The sequence below is a fragment of the Anguilla rostrata genome, chromosome 3 (assembly GCF_018555375.3).
Source record: "Anguilla rostrata isolate EN2019 chromosome 3, ASM1855537v3, whole genome shotgun sequence".
NCBI classification, from domain to species: Eukaryota; Metazoa; Chordata; class Actinopteri; order Anguilliformes; family Anguillidae; genus Anguilla; species Anguilla rostrata.
In genome coordinates, this window is record NC_057935.1 from 67,121,221 (window position 1) to 67,145,240 (window position 24,020).

General features: G+C 47.7%; 3 protein-coding genes across 5 annotated transcripts in view; 2 read left to right on the plus strand and 1 right to left on the minus strand.

Annotated features, from left to right (window-relative positions):
* Positions 1–682: 682 nt before the first annotated feature.
* Positions 683–3,870, plus strand: LOC135251725 (motor neuron and pancreas homeobox 1-like). The gene is made up of 3 exons (XM_064329432.1): positions 683–1,658; positions 2,367–2,527; positions 2,982–3,870. Exons 1-3 carry the CDS (start codon positions 1,238–1,240, stop codon positions 3,348–3,350), a joined length of 951 nt encoding a protein of 316 aa, XP_064185502.1. The 5' UTR covers positions 683–1,237; the 3' UTR covers positions 3,351–3,870.
* A 1,751-nt stretch (positions 3,871–5,621) lies between these two features.
* On the plus strand, positions 5,622–17,914 carry atic (5-aminoimidazole-4-carboxamide ribonucleotide formyltransferase/IMP cyclohydrolase). Its single transcript, XM_064329421.1, has 15 exons — positions 5,622–5,781; positions 6,767–6,893; positions 7,199–7,342; positions 8,316–8,404; positions 8,945–9,096; positions 11,030–11,186; positions 11,671–11,796; positions 12,456–12,563; positions 13,200–13,285; positions 13,918–14,007; positions 14,397–14,522; positions 14,653–14,745; positions 14,881–15,063; positions 15,360–15,515; positions 15,996–17,914. Exons 1-15 carry the CDS (start codon positions 5,763–5,765, stop codon positions 16,113–16,115), a joined length of 1,776 nt encoding a protein of 591 aa, XP_064185491.1. The 5' UTR covers positions 5,622–5,762; the 3' UTR covers positions 16,116–17,914.
* LOC135251716 (fibronectin-like) overlaps positions 17,151–24,020 on the minus strand; it is a 32,559-nt gene continuing 25,689 nt past the window's right edge. For 2 of the 3 annotated variants that reach the window (XM_064329415.1, XM_064329414.1), the window contains 10 exons: positions 23,859–23,948; positions 23,527–23,715; positions 22,754–22,843; positions 21,895–22,337; positions 20,622–20,760; positions 20,187–20,345; positions 19,638–19,763; positions 19,329–19,435; positions 18,741–18,854; positions 17,151–18,239 (listed from right to left, as the gene is read on the minus strand). In XM_064329415.1, coding sequence (XP_064185485.1) covers positions 18,171–18,239; positions 18,741–18,854; positions 19,329–19,435; positions 19,638–19,763; positions 20,187–20,345; positions 20,622–20,760; positions 21,895–22,337; positions 22,754–22,843; positions 23,527–23,715; positions 23,859–23,948 — 1,526 coding nt within the window. In that variant the 3' untranslated portion in view covers positions 17,151–18,170. The remainder of the gene's footprint in view (positions 18,240–18,740; positions 18,855–19,328; positions 19,436–19,637; positions 19,764–20,186; positions 20,346–20,621; positions 20,761–21,894; positions 22,338–22,753; positions 22,844–23,526; positions 23,716–23,858; positions 23,949–24,020) is intronic. The other variant, XM_064329416.1, reaches the window with a different exon arrangement.

Here is a 24,020-nt window from a genome sequence, read left to right on the forward strand (position 1 = left end):
GCAATCAGATAAGCAAAGTGATAAAATATAATCTGTATTCACAAATGAATGAATGATGAATGTATAAATATTGACTAGATTGTCTATTACATGTGACTCATGAGGTTGCAAATGCTGTATTAATATAGTCCAAATGCATTTTGCATGAATATTCATTGGAAAACAGAGGCTGTTAACACTAATTTTGAACGTTTACATAAAGTGGAGGACAGAATCCACCACCAGGTACTAAACCAAACAAACAAAAATACTCTGAATACTATTATTATTATTATTATTATTATTATTATTATTATTATTATACGGTGCTGAATATATGCTAATCATGTCACAATACTTCTATGAGGTCGCAGCAAATGGGTAATTATTTGATTTAAAAAATTCTCTGGAAGTTTGATAAGGTCGATAGACGAGCCAATCAGAGCATTTTGCATGCATATTCATTGGAAAACAGAGGCTGTTCACACTAATTTTGAACGTTTACATAAAGTGGAGGACAGAATCCACCACCAGGTACTAAACCAAACAAACAAAAATACTCTGAATACTATTATTATTATTATTATTATTATTATACGGTGCTGAATATATGCTAATCATGTCACAATACTTCTATGAGGTCGCAGCAAATGGGTAATTATTTGATTTAAAAAATTCTCAGGAAGTTTGATAAGGTCGATAGACGAGCCAATCAGAGCACGGACAGCGCGAGGGGTGGGAAACACTGGGTGACTGATAAAGAACCGAAGTAGCACAAAGTTGTAATACGGTCTGAAGGAGGTGGAGACTGAACAACACAAATTAGAGGAAGAAACAAGTATACAAGAGAAGGACTGAAGTTAATAGGCTCCGAGTATAATAAATTAATGTTCACATTAGCGCAAAGTGAACAGAATGTTCTGTCCTGTGGGTTGAAAAATTTGCGAGTGTGTCATTGCTCATAGATAAGAGAAACACCTTCTGACGTTGAACATTTGCCAAGACGTTTCTCGACTGGAGGATGTAAAAATTTATAAATGTGTTTTGATATCCTTTTTTTCAAAAGAGTTCTGGACTATTTACAACCATATCACCACGTGCACGATAAACTCGAGGTGCAAGACAGATTTCACATAGCGCTCATTTTATCAAGCACAGGGTAGCGTGTGTGAGATGTGAGATATTTTGCTTAAGTGAATATTCTGCAAAAAAAGAAAAGATTTAGAACAGGCTTGTTACGATCCTGGAAAGCGCTGCTATGGATAAATCTAAAAACTTTCGAATTGATGCTCTCCTGGCGGACGAATCGCATTGGAAATGGGACCTCCCCTCAAGACAGAATTCGGACATCCCGGCTGGCAGCCCCGTGCCCTGCGTGCGCGCGGGGATTCCATTGCCCCGGGGGACTTGTGGAGCCGGTCAGCTATTGACCGAACTTGACTTCAAATCGGGTTCGCAGAACCTTCCACGCGAAGGCCTGGCGCCTCAAGGTGCGATGTACTCGCCACCCATGTACCCCATGTCCGCCATCGGAGACAGGTTTCCAGACTTCTACCCAGGATTCGCGCAACTAATGCAAGCTACACCAGAACACTTTAGGGTGGCGGGAATGTCTGGCTCCTTCCCGCTGGACCACTGGATCGGCACTGGTATGGTGCCACGCCTGCTCGAATACATGAGTAAGTTTAATAAATCTGTGATTTTTGTCTACCAAATTTTACCCCAGTTAGCTATTGAACAGCATAAAACCCTGTGTTGCCTGTTTGTCTTTAATTCTTTATTCAAAATAGAAAACCGATTAAATCGAAAAACTAAAAGACTGAACTAGAAATGCTGTTTTCTTCTTCCTTTTTAAAAATCATATTATGCATATTCGCCACATCTGCGCTTTTACGAGCGGCTCATGAACAAGAATAACACATTTGCAGTAATATCCACTGTTTAAAATAAAAATTAGAAAAAAAAACTTAAGCATCCAGTTTTACAAATGTGCGTGATGTTCCTGATTGTCGATCCAAAGGTCACGCAAAGCCAGGATACAGTCTGTGTGGGTTAACTTATAACCAGAGGTAAACAATATATTTATGCCAACAATTGGATAAGGTAAAAAACGAAAAGGGGCAGTCAGCGGTCTGCGTTACACACAGCACAATTTCTATAATTTCAGATGGGGGTTCACTTTAAAGACAGCAGGTTGTCATGTACGCAGTAAGGGCCAGGGAATGCCACACTACATGATAGGCCACATGATAATACAACTATAATAATAATAATAATAATAATAATAATAATAGAAGAATAATTTTATGACAAGGCTGCCTGAACCTGTTCCTGGAAGTCTGCCATATTTTAACCCTGTAACACTGCTGTTTCTTCCCTCCCCCCAGCCGGGCCCCAGTCAGAGCTGATGGGGAGGAATCGCAGACCTCGTACAGCCTTCACTAGTCAGCAGCTCCTGGAGCTGGAGAACCAGTTCAAGCTCAACAAGTACCTGTCCCGCCCCAAACGCTTCGAGGTGGCCAGCTCCCTGATGCTCACCGAGACCCAGGTGACCCCGGGCCCACACATAAGGGGGTGGGGGGTGGGTAAGCTTTCAGGGGTCCCGTCACTGGATAGGGCCCAAGCGAGAATCTATGTAGACATTAGGACATCCAAAAGGTTAGGGGTGGCTCAGTGTGGAAAACTGGTGTAGAAGATGAGAAAATGAAAATTATTAATTGCTTATTTGGGACCTGGACGTTAGAATAGAATCTCATTGAAATGTTTGTCTTTGCTCCTGTGTGGATGTGCCTGTGTTATCCTGCCTGACAGTTAGGTAGAGGAGGGTGCTGTTACGGGCAGGGCCAGCATACTGATCCTTTCGGAACATTTTGGGGGGGGTCTGTGACATCACAAACGGGGGATTGTAATCACAGACTGGCGAGTGGGCTTTTGGGTGGGCTTTTCAGAGCTCCCTCTGGATCCACAGTAGTCGTAATACGGGTTTGGTGTTCCGTGCGCAGGTGAAGATCTGGTTCCAGAACCGGCGCATGAAGTGGAAGCGCGGCCGCAAGGCCACGGGCCAGGGCGAGGCGGACCCCCAGAGCGGGTACGGGCGAACGGACCGGCCCGGCAAGACCGCAGGGGAAGAGACAGAGGAGGAGGAGGAGGGGGAGGGGGAGGTGGAGGTGGATGAAGAGGAGGAAGAGGAAGGGGGGAAAGACACGCGTCGCGAATGCGCCACGAAGGGTCGCGTCAGGTCATCGTCCCGCTCCCTACCGGACTTCCTGGGGTCCCCGGGGGACCCCCGCCGGTACTGCCCCCGCCGCCCTTGCGCTGGGCGGGAGCTGGAGGAGGCGAGGGGGGACGGGAGGATCACAGTGGAGCTGTGAGGAGCCCCGTTTCTCCTCTTATTAGAGGAACACCCCTGTGTTTTAATGTGCATGGGGGCCATTCGCTGGAGAGCGACTGCATTTTCGCTTCAGTTTGGAACATTTCCTCACCGGCTGGGATGTGGCAAAGTCACACAGAAGACACAGAGCACTGAGACTACACCGACATGTAACTAATTTGCTTTGTTCTTTACTTTGAACTACACATTTTAAAGAAAGTTTTACACATGTTAAGGTACATTTCTTTCGTTTCATCAAAATGAAGGCAAACCAACATCTGAGAACTGACAAATAAATTCATCACTTGCTTAAAACTTACGGCTCAAACAAAAAAAAAGTCCCAACGCATCAGCTTTTTTTAAAGGTGTGATGCTTTTTCAGATATTCTCTGAATACTGAACACTCTCTGTATCACCTGGGAAGGCGTGCTGCATGTTTTGATGCAGTTCTCATTTGTGTCCCTGTCACATCTGCTCATTTTCTGTATAAAATGTATTTATAAAAATAGAGAAAACAAAAAAGGTTCTTGTCTACTGTTTTTTCTTTTGCAATGAAATTCTTTTTTATACAATATCTTCAGGCCTAGAGTTTGTACTGTATGGTTTTATCAGGCTGTTTTCACCTCCTCAGTAAAGATTCCATTGTTAAAAATGTGTATAGGATTGAATTTTTTCAGATCATAAGTAAAGAACAATAACATTCACCACGAGGCTTCAATACATGTACACCATTCATTTCAATTTACAAAAAATGTCAGGCTTACCTATTACTGTGTAATACGAAGAGATTATGTGATGTTTTTGAGCAATTGGCTTTACTGGTTGAGAGATCTGTCACCTGTTCATACTTTAAGGCGTTATACCAAAATGCTTCAGGGTCTGTGCTGGACATGGCAGGGTGAAGCCAAATTTGTTTGCTTAAACAGGGAGCTCACCCTCCCCTCAATTGCCATCATCTTTCACAGACCAGCAGTACGGGGAGAGATTCTAGAGAATCAATCCACTGAATGTTCTTATTTTCTGGAGGCCACCGTGAACTACAGTGAACATGACCTCAGCGGGTACACAGTCATTGTGCACAGTTTACAACAGGCCATGATAATATAGTAATGTAGGCCTACACCTCAATCATGATGCGTATAGCTGGTCAGTGCCCTGAGGCTCAATACACTCACAATACCACGTCAAAAATGAAAAAATATCCCATTGCATATTCATACATTACATTGACAGTACTGGGTTGCATTTATTTGCGTCACATAAACCTAATTATGCATGTGACCCCTGGAAATTCTGACCCACGGTATGGCAAACTGTGAGTGAGAATATGAAGTGATGTCAGTGCTCCCTCTGGTGGCCGCCTGTACTCAGCACACTATCATGTTGAATCACGGAGCACTTCAGCATCAAACTCCACCTCGGGCAGTTTTGTTAAATACGAAACTGAGGTGGAAACCTATTTATTAATGCTGATGATTATACGTAACCTCTTAAATTCTGTAAGGGCAGAAATATAGATGAAACTTGAAATTAAACAGTGCGGAGGAGACTCGAGTAGTCATTGGTGTTATTCTATTCAGTCCGTGGTACTTCAAAATAGAGCACTAGGTACATCGGAGTCAGAAAAGACAGGGTATAGCAAAGGATGTACAGGCTACCCTCTACTTCGCATTTGATGTATACACGTCTTATATAAACGTTCCGAAATCAGATGCACGACATCCGTGTGCAAAATAAGCGTTTGCTTAATCAACAGGGAGTCAAGTCTTTGATCAATGCGCTGAGATTTAAAAAAAAATGCATTTCAGAGTTTTCCCTTCGCATAGGCAGCGATCCATGTTTCTGACCTAGTTGGTAGCTATGGTTTGACTATTGACTTCACATCGCTTCGTATTTAATTTAGACGCAAGTTTCCAGTGATAGTCTAGCATAAGCCGGAAGTAAGGGGTCTATTTTCTTGCGGACTGGGTTGGGAGAGAAAGATACAGAATGTAATAACAAGAATCCACCATTTTCTTCATTTTGGTCCTGAGTTTGTTGTAAGTGGTACCTTGTCTTCAACTCTGTATTTTGCGGGCTGACCACCACCGACGAGCAAGATATAGCCTACAGATGATGATGAAGAGCCTAAAAAGTCGCTAGCTAAAACTTTGAATTACTCACATAATAAACACACGATAGAACATTGTATAACGTCAAATGGTGCTCACAGGTGGCGGTCGATCTGGACTTCACCTCCCAGCATCCAAAAGCTTGTGGAATAGTGGAAAACGCCACTTGTGGAAGACAGGGCGGTACACAAATTGTGAACTTCCCGGCATGCACTTTGTAATATAAAAAAATCGCACCCACGTGTTTTCACTCTGCCGGTCTTTTTTTTTGGAAAACATCAAGAGACCTGGACGCTTGCAGCATGGCCTGTGCTGAAATTGGTATCTAGTTTACTATTTGTATTACTTTACGAATGTATCTGCTATATCATGTTTTTATACATGTACCAGTTATAAGAATAGGTTTTATGATGTTCTTTTTGTGACGAGTTGGCTAACCTTCTAGTAAGCTATGTTTGCTCGTAGTGTTCCATCGTTATTTACGATCAAAGACCGTGCAAGTGACACTGGGGTCTGGATTGAACTTGGCTAAATGTGGACTTAAATGTGGGTAGCTGGTTAGCAGGTCTAAGTACCGTAAATGTGCTAACGTTAGGTATAACACGAGCTATCTTGTCAATAAGTCATCTTATTTAAGGCAGCTAATTAAACTAATAAAGACCGTGATTACGGAGAAAAGGTTATGCGATAACGATAACCAAGTTTTTTTTAACGCTGCAGTGTGCGTGAACATCATTACTACAGGTGTGTGTAGCTACAATGAGATGAGTTAACTTATTGCACCAGAGTTGTAATTCGTTTGAGCTTAAGACGAAGTATTGCACAAACGTCGTCTCAGACCCCGGAACTTGTGGTGGTGATGTGCGCGGAATAAGTAACGATGCTCTCGTGCAGTTTATCTTCAGGAATAACATTGTTGCTACTCGGGGACAAATTGTGCAAATTATTAGTTTTCGGGATCGCATTGTCTTAGATGTAGCTAGACATGGTTGTAGTTGAAACTAGGTGTGTTTCAAGCGTGTTGTTGAACGGGCTTAATCTCGGGTATGGCCGATATTGATTGATCAACAGTTATACGCGGTCTGTTTGATTTTAAAATACACGTGGTGGCGATCAAATCGTGCAACGTACTTTCGCAATACTCCAGACATTTCCCAATATTGCGTATGTATGGCATGACGCCAGCTTCTAATAGAGCATACTGGTCCTGATTACGTCTGTGTGAAGAAGCTTTTGGTTCATAAAATATTTCAGGTGAACACGTTATGAATGACGATTGATGTTGCTACCTTCCCCCCCTGTACAGCACTACTGAGTGTGTCCGATAAAACCGGACTGCTGGATTTTGCTAAGCGTTTGGTGTCCGTGGGACTGTCCCTCGTTGCGTCGGGGGGCACCGCCAAAGCTCTTCGTGATGCAGGACTGTCCGTTAGGTACACGTCTTTCTCTCCTCTTTTACCTCTTCCATGATTTTCCCTTTTGCCAAATGAATATTTTCACTAAATGGATGGAACTGTAATAAAATGATACACTAAGCTACAGTTCTCTTCCACTGTACCCATGAACCAGAACATTTGAAAGGAAAGTTATCTCTGCGTTCCTGTAAATGTACACCTGCCTTCACACAGCTGTCAGGACATCAAATTTTGCACAATGGAATATCTGTCAGGTTGAAGACTTACTGGTGAATGTGTGCTCTCACGTGTGTAATGGCTTTACCTGCCCCTCTTATCCTTAGGGATGTGTCGGAATTGACCGGTTTTCCCGAGATGTTGGGGGGCAGAGTTAAGACTTTGCACCCTGCGGTCCACGGGGGGATTTTGGCCCGGCACACCCCCTCCGATAAAGCTGACATGGAGAACCTCGGCTTCAGTCTGGTCAGGTGAGCAACATGTCGGCACTCTTCCTCTCCCCCCCCTTTTTTTAAAATCCCTTTTAGGTTTAAGATCACAAATACATGGTAAAAATGTTCTTAACTGAACATTCTAATGCTGCTGTAACAATCACAGCTGGTAATTGAAAGCAATGGAGTTCTAGAACACTGACTTAGAATGTTGGAGAGAAAAAAACATTCCAAAAAAACCTATTCCTCAAAGGGTTAAGTAGACATTAGGTATTTTATTTTCACTAGGTTGTCAATGTTTTCAAAAGTTTCATTTGTGACCGAGTGGTCCAAATAAAACCCCACATGACCTTGCTAAGGTGTGCATCAAATTTGCAGTAATACAGTCAAGGGCCTGGATTGTGTGGGGCATTACGCATGTCTAATGTAATCCAGATAGTTAAGAGGCTTCCGCTGTTTCCAAGTCTGCAGCTCGTGTAAAATGTTTGTGATTGTCTGCGATAATTTTAAACGAAATACACGTGGACTCTGAAATGAGCAGTGGATGACCAGCACCATTCTCCTTTGCCCTAACGTCACCTGACAGATTTGAACACAGCGAGCCTGTGCTCAGTATATTTGGTGAAACGAGGGCACTGAAGACTGAAGGAATTAATGTCCTTTCTGTTACAGTTCAGCTTTTGGGGATAGACATCTTAAAGAGCTGATTTTTAGCTGATCAGGATACTTCTTTAAGAATACTCTTCTTTTGTTTTTCTTTGTCCTACGGCAGTGGTTCTCAACCCTGTTCCTGGAGGTCTAACATCCTGTAGGTTTCCCACTCCAACCCTAACAAAGCACGCCTCATTCAACAGCTAGAGATCCCCTTGAGCTGCTAATTAGTAGAATCAGGTGTGCCAAATTAGGGTTGAAATGAAAACCTCCAGGATGATAGATCTCCAGGAACAGGGTTTCAAACCGCTGTCCTGCGCATTGTGAAACGCTTGTGACTCTTGGTGTTGTGTTTGGCCAGGGTGGTTGTGTGTAACCTGTACCCGTTTGTGAAGACCGTCTCTTCCCCGAATGTGACTGTGGCAGATGCCGTGGAACAGATTGACATCGGTGAGTTGTCAGTGTCTTTGGCCTCCTTGTCGTCATGGACACGTACATCTAGGCCTCAGGTGTCAAACTCCAGGCCTGGAGGGCCGCAGTGTCTGCTGGTTTTCGGGGTGTTCATGGCACAAGTGTTTTACTCGAGTCATTGATTGGCTCAGGAATCCACACACCTTGTTCTCAAGGTGTTAATTGGCGGCTGATTGAAATGAAAACAAAAACATGCAGACACTTCAGTTTGACCCCTGATCTCGGCCCTGTTGCCCAGGATGGAAGACCAGAGGCTTAAGCTGAACCTTTGCAGTGCTCCGAATGTCTCCACTGTCTTTGTGGAACAACACCTATGGCTAATTTAGCACGTGCGCTGGAGACTCTATATTTACAAACGTTTCCCAGTGAGCAGCACTTAACTGGGGGGTCTTTCAACAGTGATCTGGACTACATCAGCAGCCAACCGCTGGCCTGTGTTGGTTTATTTTGTGTTGATTTTTAGCCTGTGTCTACAAAAGAATTGTGTGAAGCACCTGGCCTTTTTTTTTTTTTTTCAAGGTGGGGTGACGCTCCTTCGTGCGGCTGCCAAGAACCACGCTCGAGTGACCATCGTGTGCGACCCTGGAGACTATGACCTCGTTGCTACGGAGATGGAGGCATGCGACAGCAAGGACACCACACTGGAGACCCGCAAAACCCTGGCGCTGAAGGTAACCGTAGCAACTGCTGTGTGCGTCCCAATAACCTGGCACCGAAGGGCAACCGTGACAACGGCAGCATTCCATTTTAACTGTGACCCTGATTGTAGCTGTAACAGTGTTACTAAGGTCCTGTCTTCCTGGCCCTGAATGTAACCACGACAACTGGAGTGTTCCCATTTAACCTTGGCCAAAAAATGTCACTGGTTTCCCCCCCCCCCCCGGTTCTTGATGTTTCATGAAAACGTTAAAGCTATTCACTCTAATTATACGTGCTATACATGCTAATTTAGATGACCTTTTTTCTTTACACATCCCACTTTTGTCCTTTGCTGTGTGTTATTTGGGTGGCGTTTTTTCGGATTCAGTCTTCTTGTTTCCTTGTTAAAAGGTGTGTAAAGTTTCATCAGTGCTGTGTGGATAGAGCAGGTTTAGAAGGCCCCGTTTGACTCCCGGCGGTAAGCTGAGAAATCATTACCGGGAGACCACCGTAACGGACATCTTGTCTGTTAATTTAGCCTGTCTGCTGTCAGCACCGCTCCACCAGGTCATATACTTGGCAAAAAAAAGCGCTTCTGATAAAAAGTGACTGGTAATGAAGGCCACTGCAAGATGACCCTGGGCACCTTTCTGAAAATACATCGGCAGTTCACCTTTCAATTAGTCTTGACGTTTTCCATAAGAATGGAGCTTTCTGGGAAAGTCGTTATGCTTTTTAAAATGAATTTCAAAGAAAATGTGTGTCTGGACATGCCAAGAAGACGACGCTTTCAAGCATGTAAAATTCCCAGTGTCACTTAAAACCAATTTTCACCAGTGTTTGCCAAACCTTGTCGTACGGTATGTTTTTTGAAGACCCAGAGCACATTTGCACGTTTGAATAAACACGTCTGCGATTACAGAGGATCCATTATATTGATAGGAGCTTAGCTAGTGTCCGTCTGTGTGCTTTGGAGCTTCAGTAGAGGTGGAGTGCAGCAGGTTCAGTGTGACATCATCTGTGTATAGAGTTCAAACTGTTCTCTTTGTGTATCAGACCCTGCCCCCTGTTTTTTAAACACCACTTTCATTATGTGGTAACAACAACAGCAGTAGTCGTAGTAATGGTTGTAGTAAGTAGGAGTTTTATTTGTATAGTACTTTAAAGTAGAACACATTACAATAAAAAACAATGAAGATTTGCACTGCCTTAGAGGGTGAACATGTAGGAAGCACATAAACAAAAGGTGTACCCAAATAAAACGGAGAACAGTGAAGTACAGAAATGTCAGGAATCAGTGTACACTTTATAAACAAGACTTGGAAAAACTAGGTGAATTAAAAAAAAAAAAATCAATAAACTTTGGAAAAAATGTGCTACTGTGAATATATAAAGTTACTTCAGCTTAAAGATGCTTTGTGTGGCTTGATGTGGAGACAGAGCATCCCTTAGTTTAAAAAAAAAAAAAAAAAAAAGCCAGGTCACTTTTTTTTTTTTTTTTTGATTTTTAGTTGGGCTTTGCATTCCTCCCTGTGTGGTGTGATGTTTTGAGGAGGTCCAGAGGGGGGCAGCACATCCCTTGGAAAGGGCTTGGGAAGAGGTCCTTTTTGATAAGATGAGCTTTAAGGGAAGGCTTCAGTCGTGCAAATGGAGGACATGTTGTTTTTTTTGCACTGAATGCTGTGAATAAGAATCGGTCATTGAAATGTGAAGGGATCTACTGTTTGTTCATGTAGTCCCAACTCTGTTCCTGGAGATCTACCATCATGTCGGTTTTCATTTCAATCCTAATTTAGCGCACCTGATTATATTAATTGGCAGTTCAACACGATCTCTAGCTGTTGAATGAGGTGTGCTTTGTTAGGGTTGGAGTGAAAACCTTCAGAACTGTATGTCTACAGGAACAGAGTAGGGCAGGCCTGATGTAGTCTCTCGGATTAGTTTAAGGTCCTTTTACCCCCCCAGGCCTTCACTCACACCGCCCAGTATGACGACGCCATCTCAGACTACTTCCGCAGGGAGTACAGCGGGGGGGTGTCCCAGCTGCCCCTGCGTTACGGCATGAACCCCCACCAGGCCCCCGCCCAAATCTACACCCTGCGCCCCGCCCTTCCCATCAAAGGTACGGCTGCGTAGCTCCGCGGGAACGAAGAATCTGGAAATTGTGTTTGTGGGGGGTAAAAATAATATGAGAGAGGGCCCTCACTGCTCACACAAGCACAGACAGACACACACGTGCACACATACACACGTACACAGGCATACACACACTTGGTAAATGGTAAATGGACTGCATTTATATAGCGCTTTTATCCAAAGCGCTTTACAATTGATGCCTCTCATTCACCAGAGCAGTTAGGGGTTTAGGTGTCTTGCTCAGGGGCACTTCGACACGCCCAGGGTGGGGATCGAACCGGCAACCCTCCGAATGCCAGACAACCGCTCTTACCTCCTGAGCTATGTCGCCCCCCACTCTTCATATCGACAGTGTTCATTGATAGATCAGATTGATTCTGATAAGATTCTTCAGTTAAGACTAAGCACGGTCCTAATCCGATGTCTTATCCGTTCCTTTATCCATCCGTGTCTTTTTTTTTTGGCCGCAGTGGTGAACGGGTCGCCGGGGTTCATAAACCTGTGCGACGCCCTGAACGGCTGGCAGCTGGTCAGGGAGCTGAAGCGCGCCCTGGGCATGCCCGCCGCCACCTCCTTCAAGCACGTGAGCCCGGCAGGTGAGACGCGCGACCGGCGGCCATTTTAGTTCGTAATAGTCCAACCCACATCTGATTGGAGGACTTAACGTTTAAATGGAGGATTTAACCACTTTTAATTGTTGTATCTGTGGATCTTTAGGACCCGCTCAATAGCGTTTACTGTTGGTAAATATTATAAAACATGTCTTGTGTAGATTTTCCAGGGCCCATTTTGGGGTGCACAGCTTTGTTCCAACCAGTTACCTTTTGTTTTAGTGTTCTGACAGCCCTATAAACCTAGCTGGTTCAGTCCTGTAGTTGAGCACAGAAAAATGTTACACTTGCTGTCTGCAACTGTAGCTGGTATTTATACAAGTGTCAGATCAAGATATGATTTAAATAATTAATAGGTAAGAGCTGAAGTTGGCGCAAAATCCTAGAATGTTTTTTTAAATTAATTCTATTGTATCTATATATCTATTGTTAATTTCTTTTTTTGGAAAATTAAAAACGCAGGTTGGTTTATATTACCGCAAGGAGTGCATTATCACATTTGGACACCGGGTGGCGTACAGTCACTTCAGAAAATGAACTTCTGAGCTTCACTGTATTTAACGTGGCCTAAGAGCTCAGGCGGGTAAAAAAAGGTAATGCTCCGTTTCCTTTTGCGAGTGGTGAAGTATATCTGTGTCCACTAGGTGCCGCTGTTGCTGTTCCGCTGAGTGAGGAGGAGGCTAAAGTCTGCATGGTGAACGACCTTCTCCAGGACCTCACCCCACTGGCCACCGCTTACGCCAGAGCAAGAGGCAACGTCTCTCCCTTTATTTAGTCCCCGCTGTTTTAAAAAAATTTTTTTTTCTTCTTTCTGTGTACCCCAGGGCTGCTCAGCTTTGTTTCCGGAGGTCTACACTCCTGTAGGTTTTCACTCTTACCGTAACCAAGCATACCTCATTCAACAGCTTGAGATCCTGTTGAGCTACAGTAACTAGTATAATCACGTATACTGTTCACTCTCAGGATAACTTCTAACCAGTAGAATCAGGCGTGCTAAATTAGGGTCAAAACGAAAGCCTACAGGACAGTAAATCTCCAGGAACAGGCTTGCGCTGCCCTAGTGTTCCCCATTACTGTCTCAGTTGCTGTCATGGCCCCCTTTTCCCACCAGACGTCTCTCCCTGATTTTCATTTGGATCAATAATCAATATTCTCCGAAGCCTGTATGCCTCCCTCAGTCAGGACTTGTAATTCTGAAGGGCTTTGAAGAGTAATTATTCTGAATGATGACATCACAGCAGGGAAATTCATTTTGACTGTTTCCGCTGTGAGCTTGGCGGCTCTCGTTCCGGACGAAGCGGTCCTGAGTGTAGACGTGGTTGTTGAGACTCACCGCTCTTTGAGTTCGGCAGGATTTTGACGAACCCCCCCTCTCCCTTCCGTCCCAGGCGCTGACAGGATGTCCTCATTTGGCGACTTCATCGCCCTGTCTGACGTCTGCGACGTTCCCACCGCCAAGATCATCTCCAGAGAGGCAAGTGAGCGGAAGAAGCAGCAGCTCTCTTAACCTGGGAAAGGGCTTTAGACCTGCTGGATCAGGCCCCACTGCTGGACCTTCCACTGAGGCAGTGGGACCAGCTCTCTAACCTGGGAAAGGGCTCTAGACCTGCTGGATCAGGCCCCACTGCTGGCCCTTCCACTGAGGCAGTGGGACCAGCTGTCTAACCTGGGAAAGGGCTCTAGATCTGCTGGATCAGGCCCCACTGCTGGCCCTTCCACTGAGGCACTGTTCCAGTCGGTTACTGTTCAAGGGTCGGGAGTTTAATATTCCTATGATGTAATGTAATGCAAGCAAGGCCTGCTTTGTCTTCGTAAAGTCTGCTCTCGGGTTTATGGGACAGTAGCTTGAGAGGAAAGGAAGGGGTCTGTCTGTGTTATTCTGGGAGGTTCATTTTTAAGAGGTACTGCGTCTTACTCAAGCAACGGTCTTTTTTTTTTTTTTTTAAAGAGTATTATGTTCCCTTGTTTGGTATTTGACATTGAAAACATCTTGAACCAATTGTTCTGGCGCGGTTTTCTTTGCTGCTGCTAACGGTAATAAATGTGGTTCTTGGGGCTCAGGAGACGGGCTGCAGTGTTACTGAAGGGTCTGGCGTTCCTTCTCAGGTCTCCGATGGGATCGTCGCCCCGGGTTACGAAGAGGAAGCGCTGAAAATTCTCTCCAAGAAGAAGAACGGCAACTACTGTGTCCTTCAGGTGAGGTGGACGGCACCACAGCCGATTTTGAATTTCACCGGTTGAGGACACGGAGGAGGTGCACGTCCGCAGGTAGAAACGGTGCTCCCACTTGAGTGGCGGTTTGAGCCGCTCCAGGTCTTATTAAAGGAGTGTGTGTACGTGTGTGTGTGTGTGTGTGTGTGTGCACGCACGCACGTACGTGTGTGTGTGAGAGAGTGTGTGTGCACGTGTGAGTGTGTGTGCACGTGTGGTGCGGTTGTGTAGTGCGCGGTGCGTAGTGCTGCGTGGAGTGGCGGCAGTCGTAGTGCGTGTGCGCGTGTGTGCGTGTGGTGCTGTTGGTGTGCGTGGTGTGTCGTCGTGTGCGCTCTCCGGGCAGCAGTAACGGCCTCTCTCCCCGTGTCTCTCAGATGGACCCAGAGTACGAGCCTGACGACGCTGAGGTGCGCGTGCTGTTCGGACTGCACCTCAAACAGAGGAGGAACGGGGCCGCGGTGGACAAGGCCCTCTTCAGCAACGTGGTCACCAAGGGCAAGGTGAAGGCAGTGACCTGCGAGAGGGGGGAGGGGTTTGATTGATTGATTGATTGATTTGTCACCGTGCGTTCACGCGGTTGTTCTCAGGTTGCCGTAGCAGTGACCTTTCACCCCCGGGCTTGTTTTACAGCTGTCTGAGAATGCGGTGCGTGACCTCACCGTGGCGACTATTGCCCTCAAGTACACCCAGTCCAACTCCGTGTGCTACGCCAAGGATGGCCAGGTAACGTGGTCATGGGAAAGGGGGTTTGACTGTGGACCAGTAAGGGGGGAGATGGGTCCCTGAAGGTGTTTCGGATGGGGAAAGCGTTGGGTGAAAGGTGTCGTTTGGGCTTGATGGATTTAACCTGCCGTCCAGGTCATTGGCATCGGGGCGGGACAGCAGTCACGGATCCACTGCACCCGATTGGCTGGAGACAAAGCGGACAACTGGTGGCTCAGGCACCACCCCAGGGTGCTGTCCATGAAGTTCAGGAGCGGCGTGAAGCGGGCGGAGATGGCCAACGGCATCGACCAGTACGTGAGCGGGACGATCGGAGAGGTAACGACACCGCAAGCGCACACATTCGCACTCACTCACTCACTCACTCACTCTCACACACGGTCGCTCACACACACGCACACATGCTGTCTCACACAAACACTCACACACACTCGCACACACACATAAACGCACTGCTGTGTGTCATTGCTGCGCACAGCAAACGCATACATAAAGGGCATGTCTGCTGTGTGACGCTTGTTCCACAGTGAATCCTCAGCTGTTTGTAAAGGTGCGAGGACTGCTCTCTGTCTGTTTCTCACGCCTCTCTGTCCCTGGTCACGTGACCGCCCCAGGGCCCGGACCTGGCCGTGTGGAAGGGCCTGTTTGAGGAGGTCCCGGAGCCGCTCTCGGAGACGGAGCGCAGGAACTGGATCAGCTCCCTGCAGGCCGTGGCCCTCGGCTCCGACGCCTTCTTCCCCTTCAGAGACAACGTGGACCGAGCCAAACGGGTGATCACATCCGGCTCACATCCGGCTCACATCCGGCTCACATCCAGCACACGTCCGGCTCACATCCGCCTCGCGTCCGGCTAACATCTGGCACTTAACAAAACACCGTTATAAAGCACTGCACAAACCGTTAAAAAGCCCACAATAGACGGAAGAGGGAAACATAAGTGGAAAAGTAAAACTGGAGCATAGTGTAGAGCTAAATAATAAAAAAAAAAGTAAAAGCATGCCTATAGAGATGAGTTTTCAAAAGCTTTTTAAAAGTGCATTTAAGTCATACACTTCTTTTTTGAAGTGCATAAAAGTAAGCACATTTGTCTGTGGGCTTTAACTGCGGTAATTTTCCACTTGTACTCCTTTTGAATTGGCTTCAATCCATTAGAGGTTCCCATGTGGAGGAGCTGTTTTGAGCCGTTTAAATCTCAAATCCTTTGGTTCGCTGACTCGGTTGGTGACCGACCCCTGCCTTCGTGTTTCCAGAGCGGGGTGGAGTACATCGCCGCCCCCGCGGGGTCCACTGCCGACCAGGTGGTCATCGACGCCTGCAACGAGCTGGGCATCAGCCTGGCGCACACCAACCTGCGCCTCTTCCACCACTGAGGAGGTCCGTTACCCTGCGGCGCGACGCGGCGCGTCGCCAACCCTAAATCTCCTGTTGCCGTTGGCGACGCCCGCGCTCATTCCGCGCTTGAGCACTTCCATACGCGCGCACTCCTCTGTGTCGTTCGCCGTGCGCTCCGAGCATTCCTTCCCTACTGGAAACCGTTACTGTTTTTCTAAGGTTCCTCCATGAAATGAGGAAAATAAATGGGTTTGGATATAATCCCCGTGATTTGTGAAGTTCTTTTCTTATTTGTACCGAGTGAGATGGACAGAATGGACATGCGGCTAGTTCAGGTGACTTTCCTCAATGTTACAAAATGATAATCGTGATTTAGAGGTTATTTTTAGTATTCAGTCTCATTATTTCCAGATTAGATATGGGAACTTGTCCAAACGTATTGTAGATAACCTTTCTTAGAAAGCCATTGGAAGAATTTAAAATGGTGCCAAACTGCATGTCGTGTTTCGAACTGACTTTCTGATGTAACAAATTTTTTTTGTTCTCCAGCAAATTGGTAACATTTTGACCCACCTGAGAATTAAGAATTGGCTCAATATCAGAATTCTGAATTGTTGTAGTACTTGTATGAATATCTGATGTACTATGCAATGCAAAGAAGAAGCTAGAAGTTGGCTGAGTTTGAGTAGTTGAGTCATCCAAGGCTGGAATTTCATTATAACCAGAGCTTGGTTTAGGATTATTTGGAAGGTCTGCCTCAAACTTTCTTTAAGATGTAGAACAATCCTGACCTGCTGCTTTTGTGTCTGAAACCCAGCCACACCATCAGTTTTCATGTATTTGCTAAAATGGTAGAACTATAATGTTGTAGCGACTCATAATTGCATATAATGTTGTAACTTGTAATAACCTGCCTATAATTTTGACCTCTGGGACATGAAGTCCAAACTACTCCTACCTGCTTGCGAATATAAAAATGCTAATCTATACATGCAAGAGCTATAAAGTTAGAGACAGTATTTATGCTGCGTACATCCCTTTTTAAAATAAAAAAAGCAGTCAAAAATCAGACGTTTTTTGAGGTTCTTGTAAAACTTTATTAAAAGGAATTTCTGTCCACAGTAGTAAAGACTTTGGCACCTACAGTATAAAAATAAAAAAAAGTTTACACCTCAAAATTTGCATTCACACAAAATGCTTGGAAGAGAGGGATAAATAAAACTAGTTTTTTTTTTTTCTTTAAAAGTGAAAAACTACAACAAATCGGTCGAGATCGGCAAGCGTCACGGACAGTGCTTCCCCTACGAGAGCAGAAGCTATCGGAGAGAAATAAAACGAACACGCATTTCAGGACGGGGAAGCGAACGTAGTCTGCGCACGGGTTCGACAGCTTGCGTTTGCTAAAACAGTGCTTCATTTCAGATGTTTTTTCTATTTTCTTTTTTTTTTTTCTTAAAAAACAAAAAAAGTACAATAACAGAAAAGTGACAACACTTAACACGCTGTTACTCAACGTTGCATTTAGAGGAATACTGAAAGGCGCACACTGCCCAATCCTGGGCTCCAAAATCTGAACTAACCAATCGGAACAGGAACCAACATTGCTAGTCACTCTGACTCAAAATGGAGGGGGGTAAAAAAAAAAAAAAAACTTTCCTTTACGGCCTGGGTGTCTCCATGGGGGTTCGTCCTCCTACACTTTTCCTGTAAAGACTACAAACCCCAGGGCCTTTTGGGACTACGTACAGGAAACGCTGCACAGGGAATGTTTTTCTTTAAAGTGTCTCAAAGGGGTGTTAAAAAACAGGACATCAATTAACCAACTGTTTGGGGGGGGTGGGAAAAGGCACTTTTTTGGTTTTTTTTTTGGGCAGAAGTCTTTAGAGCTGATTTTGCAGAAAGGAGTGTGAGGTGAAGCAGCAGCAGATCTTTGATCAGATTATCCAGAGAATAAGGCACGAAGATGTGTTAGTACAGTCTGGGGTGAGGGCCTCCTCAACATCACCGGTGCGGTACGTAGCTGGGGGGCAGGGGGGGGTGGGCTGGGGGTGGGGGGGCGGGACAGGACGGACAGGATGGGGGGGGCTTCTGGTTCACTCTCGGGGGATCTGTGCATCTGCGAGGAGGTCTGGTCTCAGGCACTCGATGGGGCACTGGATGTTCTGTTGGGAGTAATACAGCCGTCAGTTCCAGTAAACCCTTCTGATTTTATCCAGCCTGCGCACATGATTCATACCTGCATTTCCAAGCAGGGTGACTGGTGCAGCACATTTTTGCATTTCAGTACTCAACCCCCCCGCCCCCCCCATTCTCCCCATTTGATTTAGTTTGCAGTCTCTTCAGTGAGGCTAAAATGGTCAAAAACACTCGCCATTTTTTTACATTTCTGGTCTAATCACACACTACTCACAAATTTTCTTCCTTTTTTTTCGTTTTTTTGTTTCATGATTAGATGTGTGGTGCCTGATGCTTTTAGTCAACTGCTATGACTAATTTGATATGAGATTACCATTTGTAATTTAGTTACTTGGTGAAAAATTAATCATGTCAAATTCAGCTACTTCCCCTACAGATACAGTTTGCAGGGCCATGGGGTCTGTGACAGAGAGAGTGACAGAAGAGAAGCTGAAGCGGGGAGGCGGAGGACGAGGAGAGGCGCTCACCAGTTTGCGCAGGGTGTTCTCCCTGTAGCGTTCGTACAGGTCCGTGTGGACCGGCTGCACGAAGTCCACGTCCAGACCCCCGCCTGGCCGACGGCAGTTCTCACAGCGCCAACCCTGAGAGGAGAGCACAGCGGTTACACACACACACACACACACACACACACCTGTCACTCACCTGCGCGACATTCACGCTCCACACCTGCATGACATTCACACTCAAAGGTGGAGTAACACTCCAGCAAACGCACCTGTACAACATTCACACTCACAGGTGGAGTCACACACCTGCATAACATACACACTCACAGGTGGAGTCACATCTGTACAACATACACACTCACAGGTGGAGTCACACACCTGCATAACATACACACTCACAGGTGGAGTCACATCTGTACAAAATACACACTCACAGGTGGAGTCACACACCTGCATAATATACACGCTCACAGGTGGAGTCACACACCTGCATAATATACACGCTCACAGATGGAGTCACACCTGCACAACATACACACTCACAGGTGGAGTCACATTCACGCTCATGGGTGGAGTCACATTCACGCTCGCGGGCGGCCTGCGTCTTACCTGCTGCCCGCCGTAGCAAGTGCAGGTGCAGATGGCTCCCAGGTACTCCTTCTGCCACTGGTTCCCCACCTTGTACACCTTCCCGTTATCGTAGCAGGTGTCCTCATCTGGACGAGTCGACAGGGAGGGAGTCAAACAAACCACCCACAGCCTAACGGAGGCTACACAAATCCCCTCGGCCATAATCATCATCATCATCATCATCCTCGCTGAGAGGGTTCTGATGGCCGTTCTCAATGCTAACGGGGGTTCAGTGGAGGACGGGACGGCACGCCCACGCCCCCCCTCCCGGTTTTTTGCGGTACTCACGCGGCTCGCACTTGAACTCGCCCTTCCCGTTGCCCAGGCAGGTGCAGGTCATCAGGTGGCCGTTCTCGGCCTGCCGGTCCCACTTCTCGCCGATGCGGTAGTTGTTGCCATTGTCGTGGCACCACTCTGTTTTGGGAGGAGAGGAGAGGAGACGGTTCCTCAGGGGGGGTCAGGCACTCGCCCTATACCCACCCCCGTTCCCCCACGCAGAGGCTGTACGAGCCAATCGGTCCCATACGGCCGTCACATGATCGGTGACCATGAAGCCACCACAATATCTTACCAGAGAAATACCCAAGCCTTAGTGTTTGCACGGCCAGCTAAACAGCTGAAGCAGCTGACCGTGCAAATCTCAGCGATTGACATTGGATTAGTCAACAGTGACGCCACACAGCTACCATGGGTAGAATTCAATACACAAACATTTTGATGGGTCTTTTGCCATAATGTCCTGGGTTCAATTCCTCAGTGGTGCGAGACCTGCCGTTCCACGGCTAACTACAGTACGCCGGAACGCGAGGTGCATGATGGGATAGGGGAGCCACTCACTGGAGGAGTCGCATCTAAAATGGCCGCTGCCGAGGCCGAGGCACTTGCACCAGAGCTTGAAGCCGGTGTCCGACATGCGCTCCCACTCATCGCCCACGTCGTGGTAGGTGGCCGTGAAGGTGTCGTAGCACACGTCCTTGGAGGGCACGTTCCCTGGAACTGGAGGGAGGGAGGGAGGAGGCACACAGCCATTTAATTAACCAATCAAAGCCAAATCGGACAAATGCACATCAACACAATGGACCACCTCAATTTAAAGAATCAATCAAAGCCAAATCAGACAAATGCACATCAACACAATGGACCACCTCAGTACAAATACCTGCAGTTTCACCTGAGTAACAGTGAGCAATTACTCATTTTCGAATTAGCTTCAGCTTAAGGCCTGTTTTTGCAGGTTGTGTGTGCAGTATAACTGTGCAGCTGACTCTGTACCTGTGTTGCTGACGGTGATCATCTCCTCCAGGATCTTGTGCTTGAGGGCCCCCTTGATGGCCTCGACGATGACGTTGTAGGAGGCCCCGGAGGTCAGGCCCACGAGCGTGGCGCTGGTGGAGGTGCCTGGGAGGCGCATCTGGAGGGGAAGAAAAGTTTGGAGAGCAGGTCAGAAATGCTAAGGGATCCCGTCTGGTGATTATGTAATGGCCACCCAATATCCTCCTTCGCACTGAACCCTCTGAAGAACAGGTTTTTTTCCCTCAAAATTCTAAGCCAGTGTTCTAGAACTCCACTGCTTCCAATCACCGGCAGTGATTGTGACATCAGCATTAGAATGTTGTTCAGTTAAGAACATTTTAATCACATATTTGTGATCTTATATCTTAAAGGGTTAAATCCCCAAATCCCCCCCCCAACCTCTCACCGTGCCTGACCCCTCCATATACGGTAGACAGTGGACAGACAGATATAACTGAGGATTCAGCAATAGAAAGAAAAGAAGAAGAAGAAGAAAAAAGAAGCCTTGTAAAGGCCAAGGTTGTTCAGTTGGCGGGACGGCGGACACATCGCAGACAGAAGCAGTCATTTCCTGTCTGCCTTCCCCTGGCGTTTACCCCACGGAGCAGGAGCGCTACCTCACGCCGCTCCCCCCGCACGTGGTCCGAGCGCACAGACGGACTCTCGGGCTATCGAGCCAGCGGCGCTGGAACGCAGCGGCGGTCTCTCCCCGCTGCTCGCCCCAGCACCGCTGCCTGGACGCCTCCCAGAGCTGAGGCAATCTGCTAGGACACCGGCCAGTTTCCATGGCGTTCTCCTCCTCCTGGAGGGGGGTCGGCGGGAGCCCCAGTTCCCTCACGCGAGACGGCGCTTGGACAGCGCTGCGGCCTCTCGAGAGGGGGGCCGTCTGGACGAGTGCGTATGTGCGTGCGTGTGTACAGTATACGGTCTTGATAGGGTTCGCCTGAGTTCATGTCTGCGAGCGAGCGTGTGTATATCAGTTTATCTGCCTTCGGGAAACTTCTGTGTGTGCATGTGTGTCTGGGTATATACCAGGAACACCTTCTGGTTGCCATGGGTGATAGGGTGACTGTGTATGTGGGTATGTACATGGAACACCTTCTCGTTGTCATGGGTGATGGCGGGTGTTTGTTTGTATGTACCTGGAACACCTTCTCGTTGTGGTGGGTGATAGGGTGACTGTGTGCGTGGGTATGTACATGGAACACCTTCTCGTTGCCGTGGGTGATGGCGGGTGTTTGTTTGTATGTACCTGGAACACCTTCTCGTTGCCGTGGGTGATGGGGTGGCAGGACAGCAGGTACTCGGAGCTCTGCAGGGACGGCTGCCAGGAGACGGTGGTCTGGGTCTGAGACTCCTGTGGGACCGCAGTCTCGTTCTCTGGAAAACCAAAGGGAAAGCTCCCTTCATTCACCCGCACCACGTGCACCAGCTCCCCGTCGGCGCCCGGCTGGGGCACGCGGGCCAGGGGCTCGCGGCCGTCGGGCCCCTGGGGCTGTCCGTTGGGGCCCAGGCTCTGGTACTCGGTGTAGATGTGCTGGCCCTGCTGGCCCAGGGTGCCGTGCCCGCTGGTGCCCGCCAGCTGCACGCGGTTCTGGTCGAAGTCGGGCTCGGCGTCCTCGGGCACGTCCAGGGCGTCGGGGCCGGGGCGCTGGGGGACGGGCAGCTCGGGCACCGGCAGCTGGAGCTCGAGTTCTAGCGGAGAGACGGGTTAGGAGGCAAAGCGCGTTAGAGGGGCCTGCGTTAGCACGTCACCGCCAGCAGGGGGCGAATCCGTCAAGATCACCGTCTCTTGCCGGATCCGCTGAGCAAAGCTGGCCGCCATTTCCTTTTGAATATCTATGGCCATTCAAAAGCAAATGCTCTGTTAAAAAGCACTGGAGGAGTAGTTATTCGCATAAGATTAGCTGGCACTGAAAGTGCACTTGTCGCAAAACAAGAGCACTTTGGTTACCTTTTAAGTCCACGCTTTCCTCTGGTGCACAAATGACCCGCGTTTAACGCCTTTTTTTTTGTCAACTCTTACCCATTTTTGGCAAAAAAAAAAGGATGTGTGCATGTGTGTGTGTGTGTGTTTTTGCGTGTGCGAGCGTGAACACGCGTGTACTTACGAGTCCTGGCCTTCCCCACCAGCGGGGTGCTCCGCTGGGAGCCCTGCAGGGCGATGATCTTGATGATGTACTCGGTGCCCGGCTTCAGACCTGGACGCAAAAACAGCGGCACAACGTCAAACAAAATGTCGCCAATAGACGCCAAATTAGCATCAAATTCAAAAATGCTTTACATGTTTTTCCCACGGCGCACAGGAACTTCCGCCGTGGGCTATGCATGGCAAATTGTGGTCACTCACTCACTCACTCACAGACAGCCTTTGAGGGACGTTTTGTGGGACGCATGCGCAGGCGGTGCCAGCTAAAATGTGTCTGCGGAAGTGAGTTGCGCCATTGGGTCTGGACGGTTCCATGCTTGTTTTAGAATACTTTATTGAACCCCCGTGTGGGTAATTTGTCCTCTGCATTTGACCCATGCTAGCTGCTTAGGAGCAGTGGGCAGCCATAGTGCAGCACCCGGGGGACCAAACTCCAGCTCTGAGGCCAGTGCCTTGGCCAAGGGCAATGGCAGGAGTGTACCTGACCTGGCACGCACGTCCTGTGGGTGTGTACCTGGAAGGGAACAGCGCCAACCTCTGTGCCACTGTGCTGCCCATGTTTCCATACAGTAGAGTGCTTGAGGAGGAGCTCAAAGTTCATGAATAGCCTGTTCTCCCGTAGCAGTTAATGGGACAGCAGTGCTACTCTGTGATTTATGAAAGGCTCGCTGTTAGGGTGCTGATGGAGCAGGGCGGCGTGGGGTTTGGGGGGGGGGTGGTGTCCGGGGCAGGTACCTGAGATGGTGGCGTAGTTCATGCCGGCGTGGGGGCGTGGGGTGAGCTCGCGGGGGGAGCCGCCGGACACCTCGTAGGTGATGAAGTAGCCCGTGATGCGCGTGCGCGGGGCGTCCCAGGTGAAGGAGATGGCGTTGGGGGTCAGAGAGGTGAAGCGGATGTTGGTGGGGCCCTCGACCGACGGTTTCACTGCCAAAAAAAAACGGACAAACCTGAACGATACTGACACAGGCACTGTGCACCAGCACACAAAAAAAAAAAAACAGCATCCCCTTAAAAGAGAACGCCTACACCCAATTTTTTTTCGTGATTTTTTTGGATGGGGCACGTACTTGTGTTGGCAGTGATGGTGAAGGGGGCACTGCGTGCATCTCCGTTCAGGGTGTAGAAGTGGATGGTGTAGGCGGTACCTGGCTGCAGACCTGCAAGAGATCATTTGATAATGAAAATGCGCCCATCCTACAGTTAGCCGGGAGCAGCAGCAGAAGCATCAC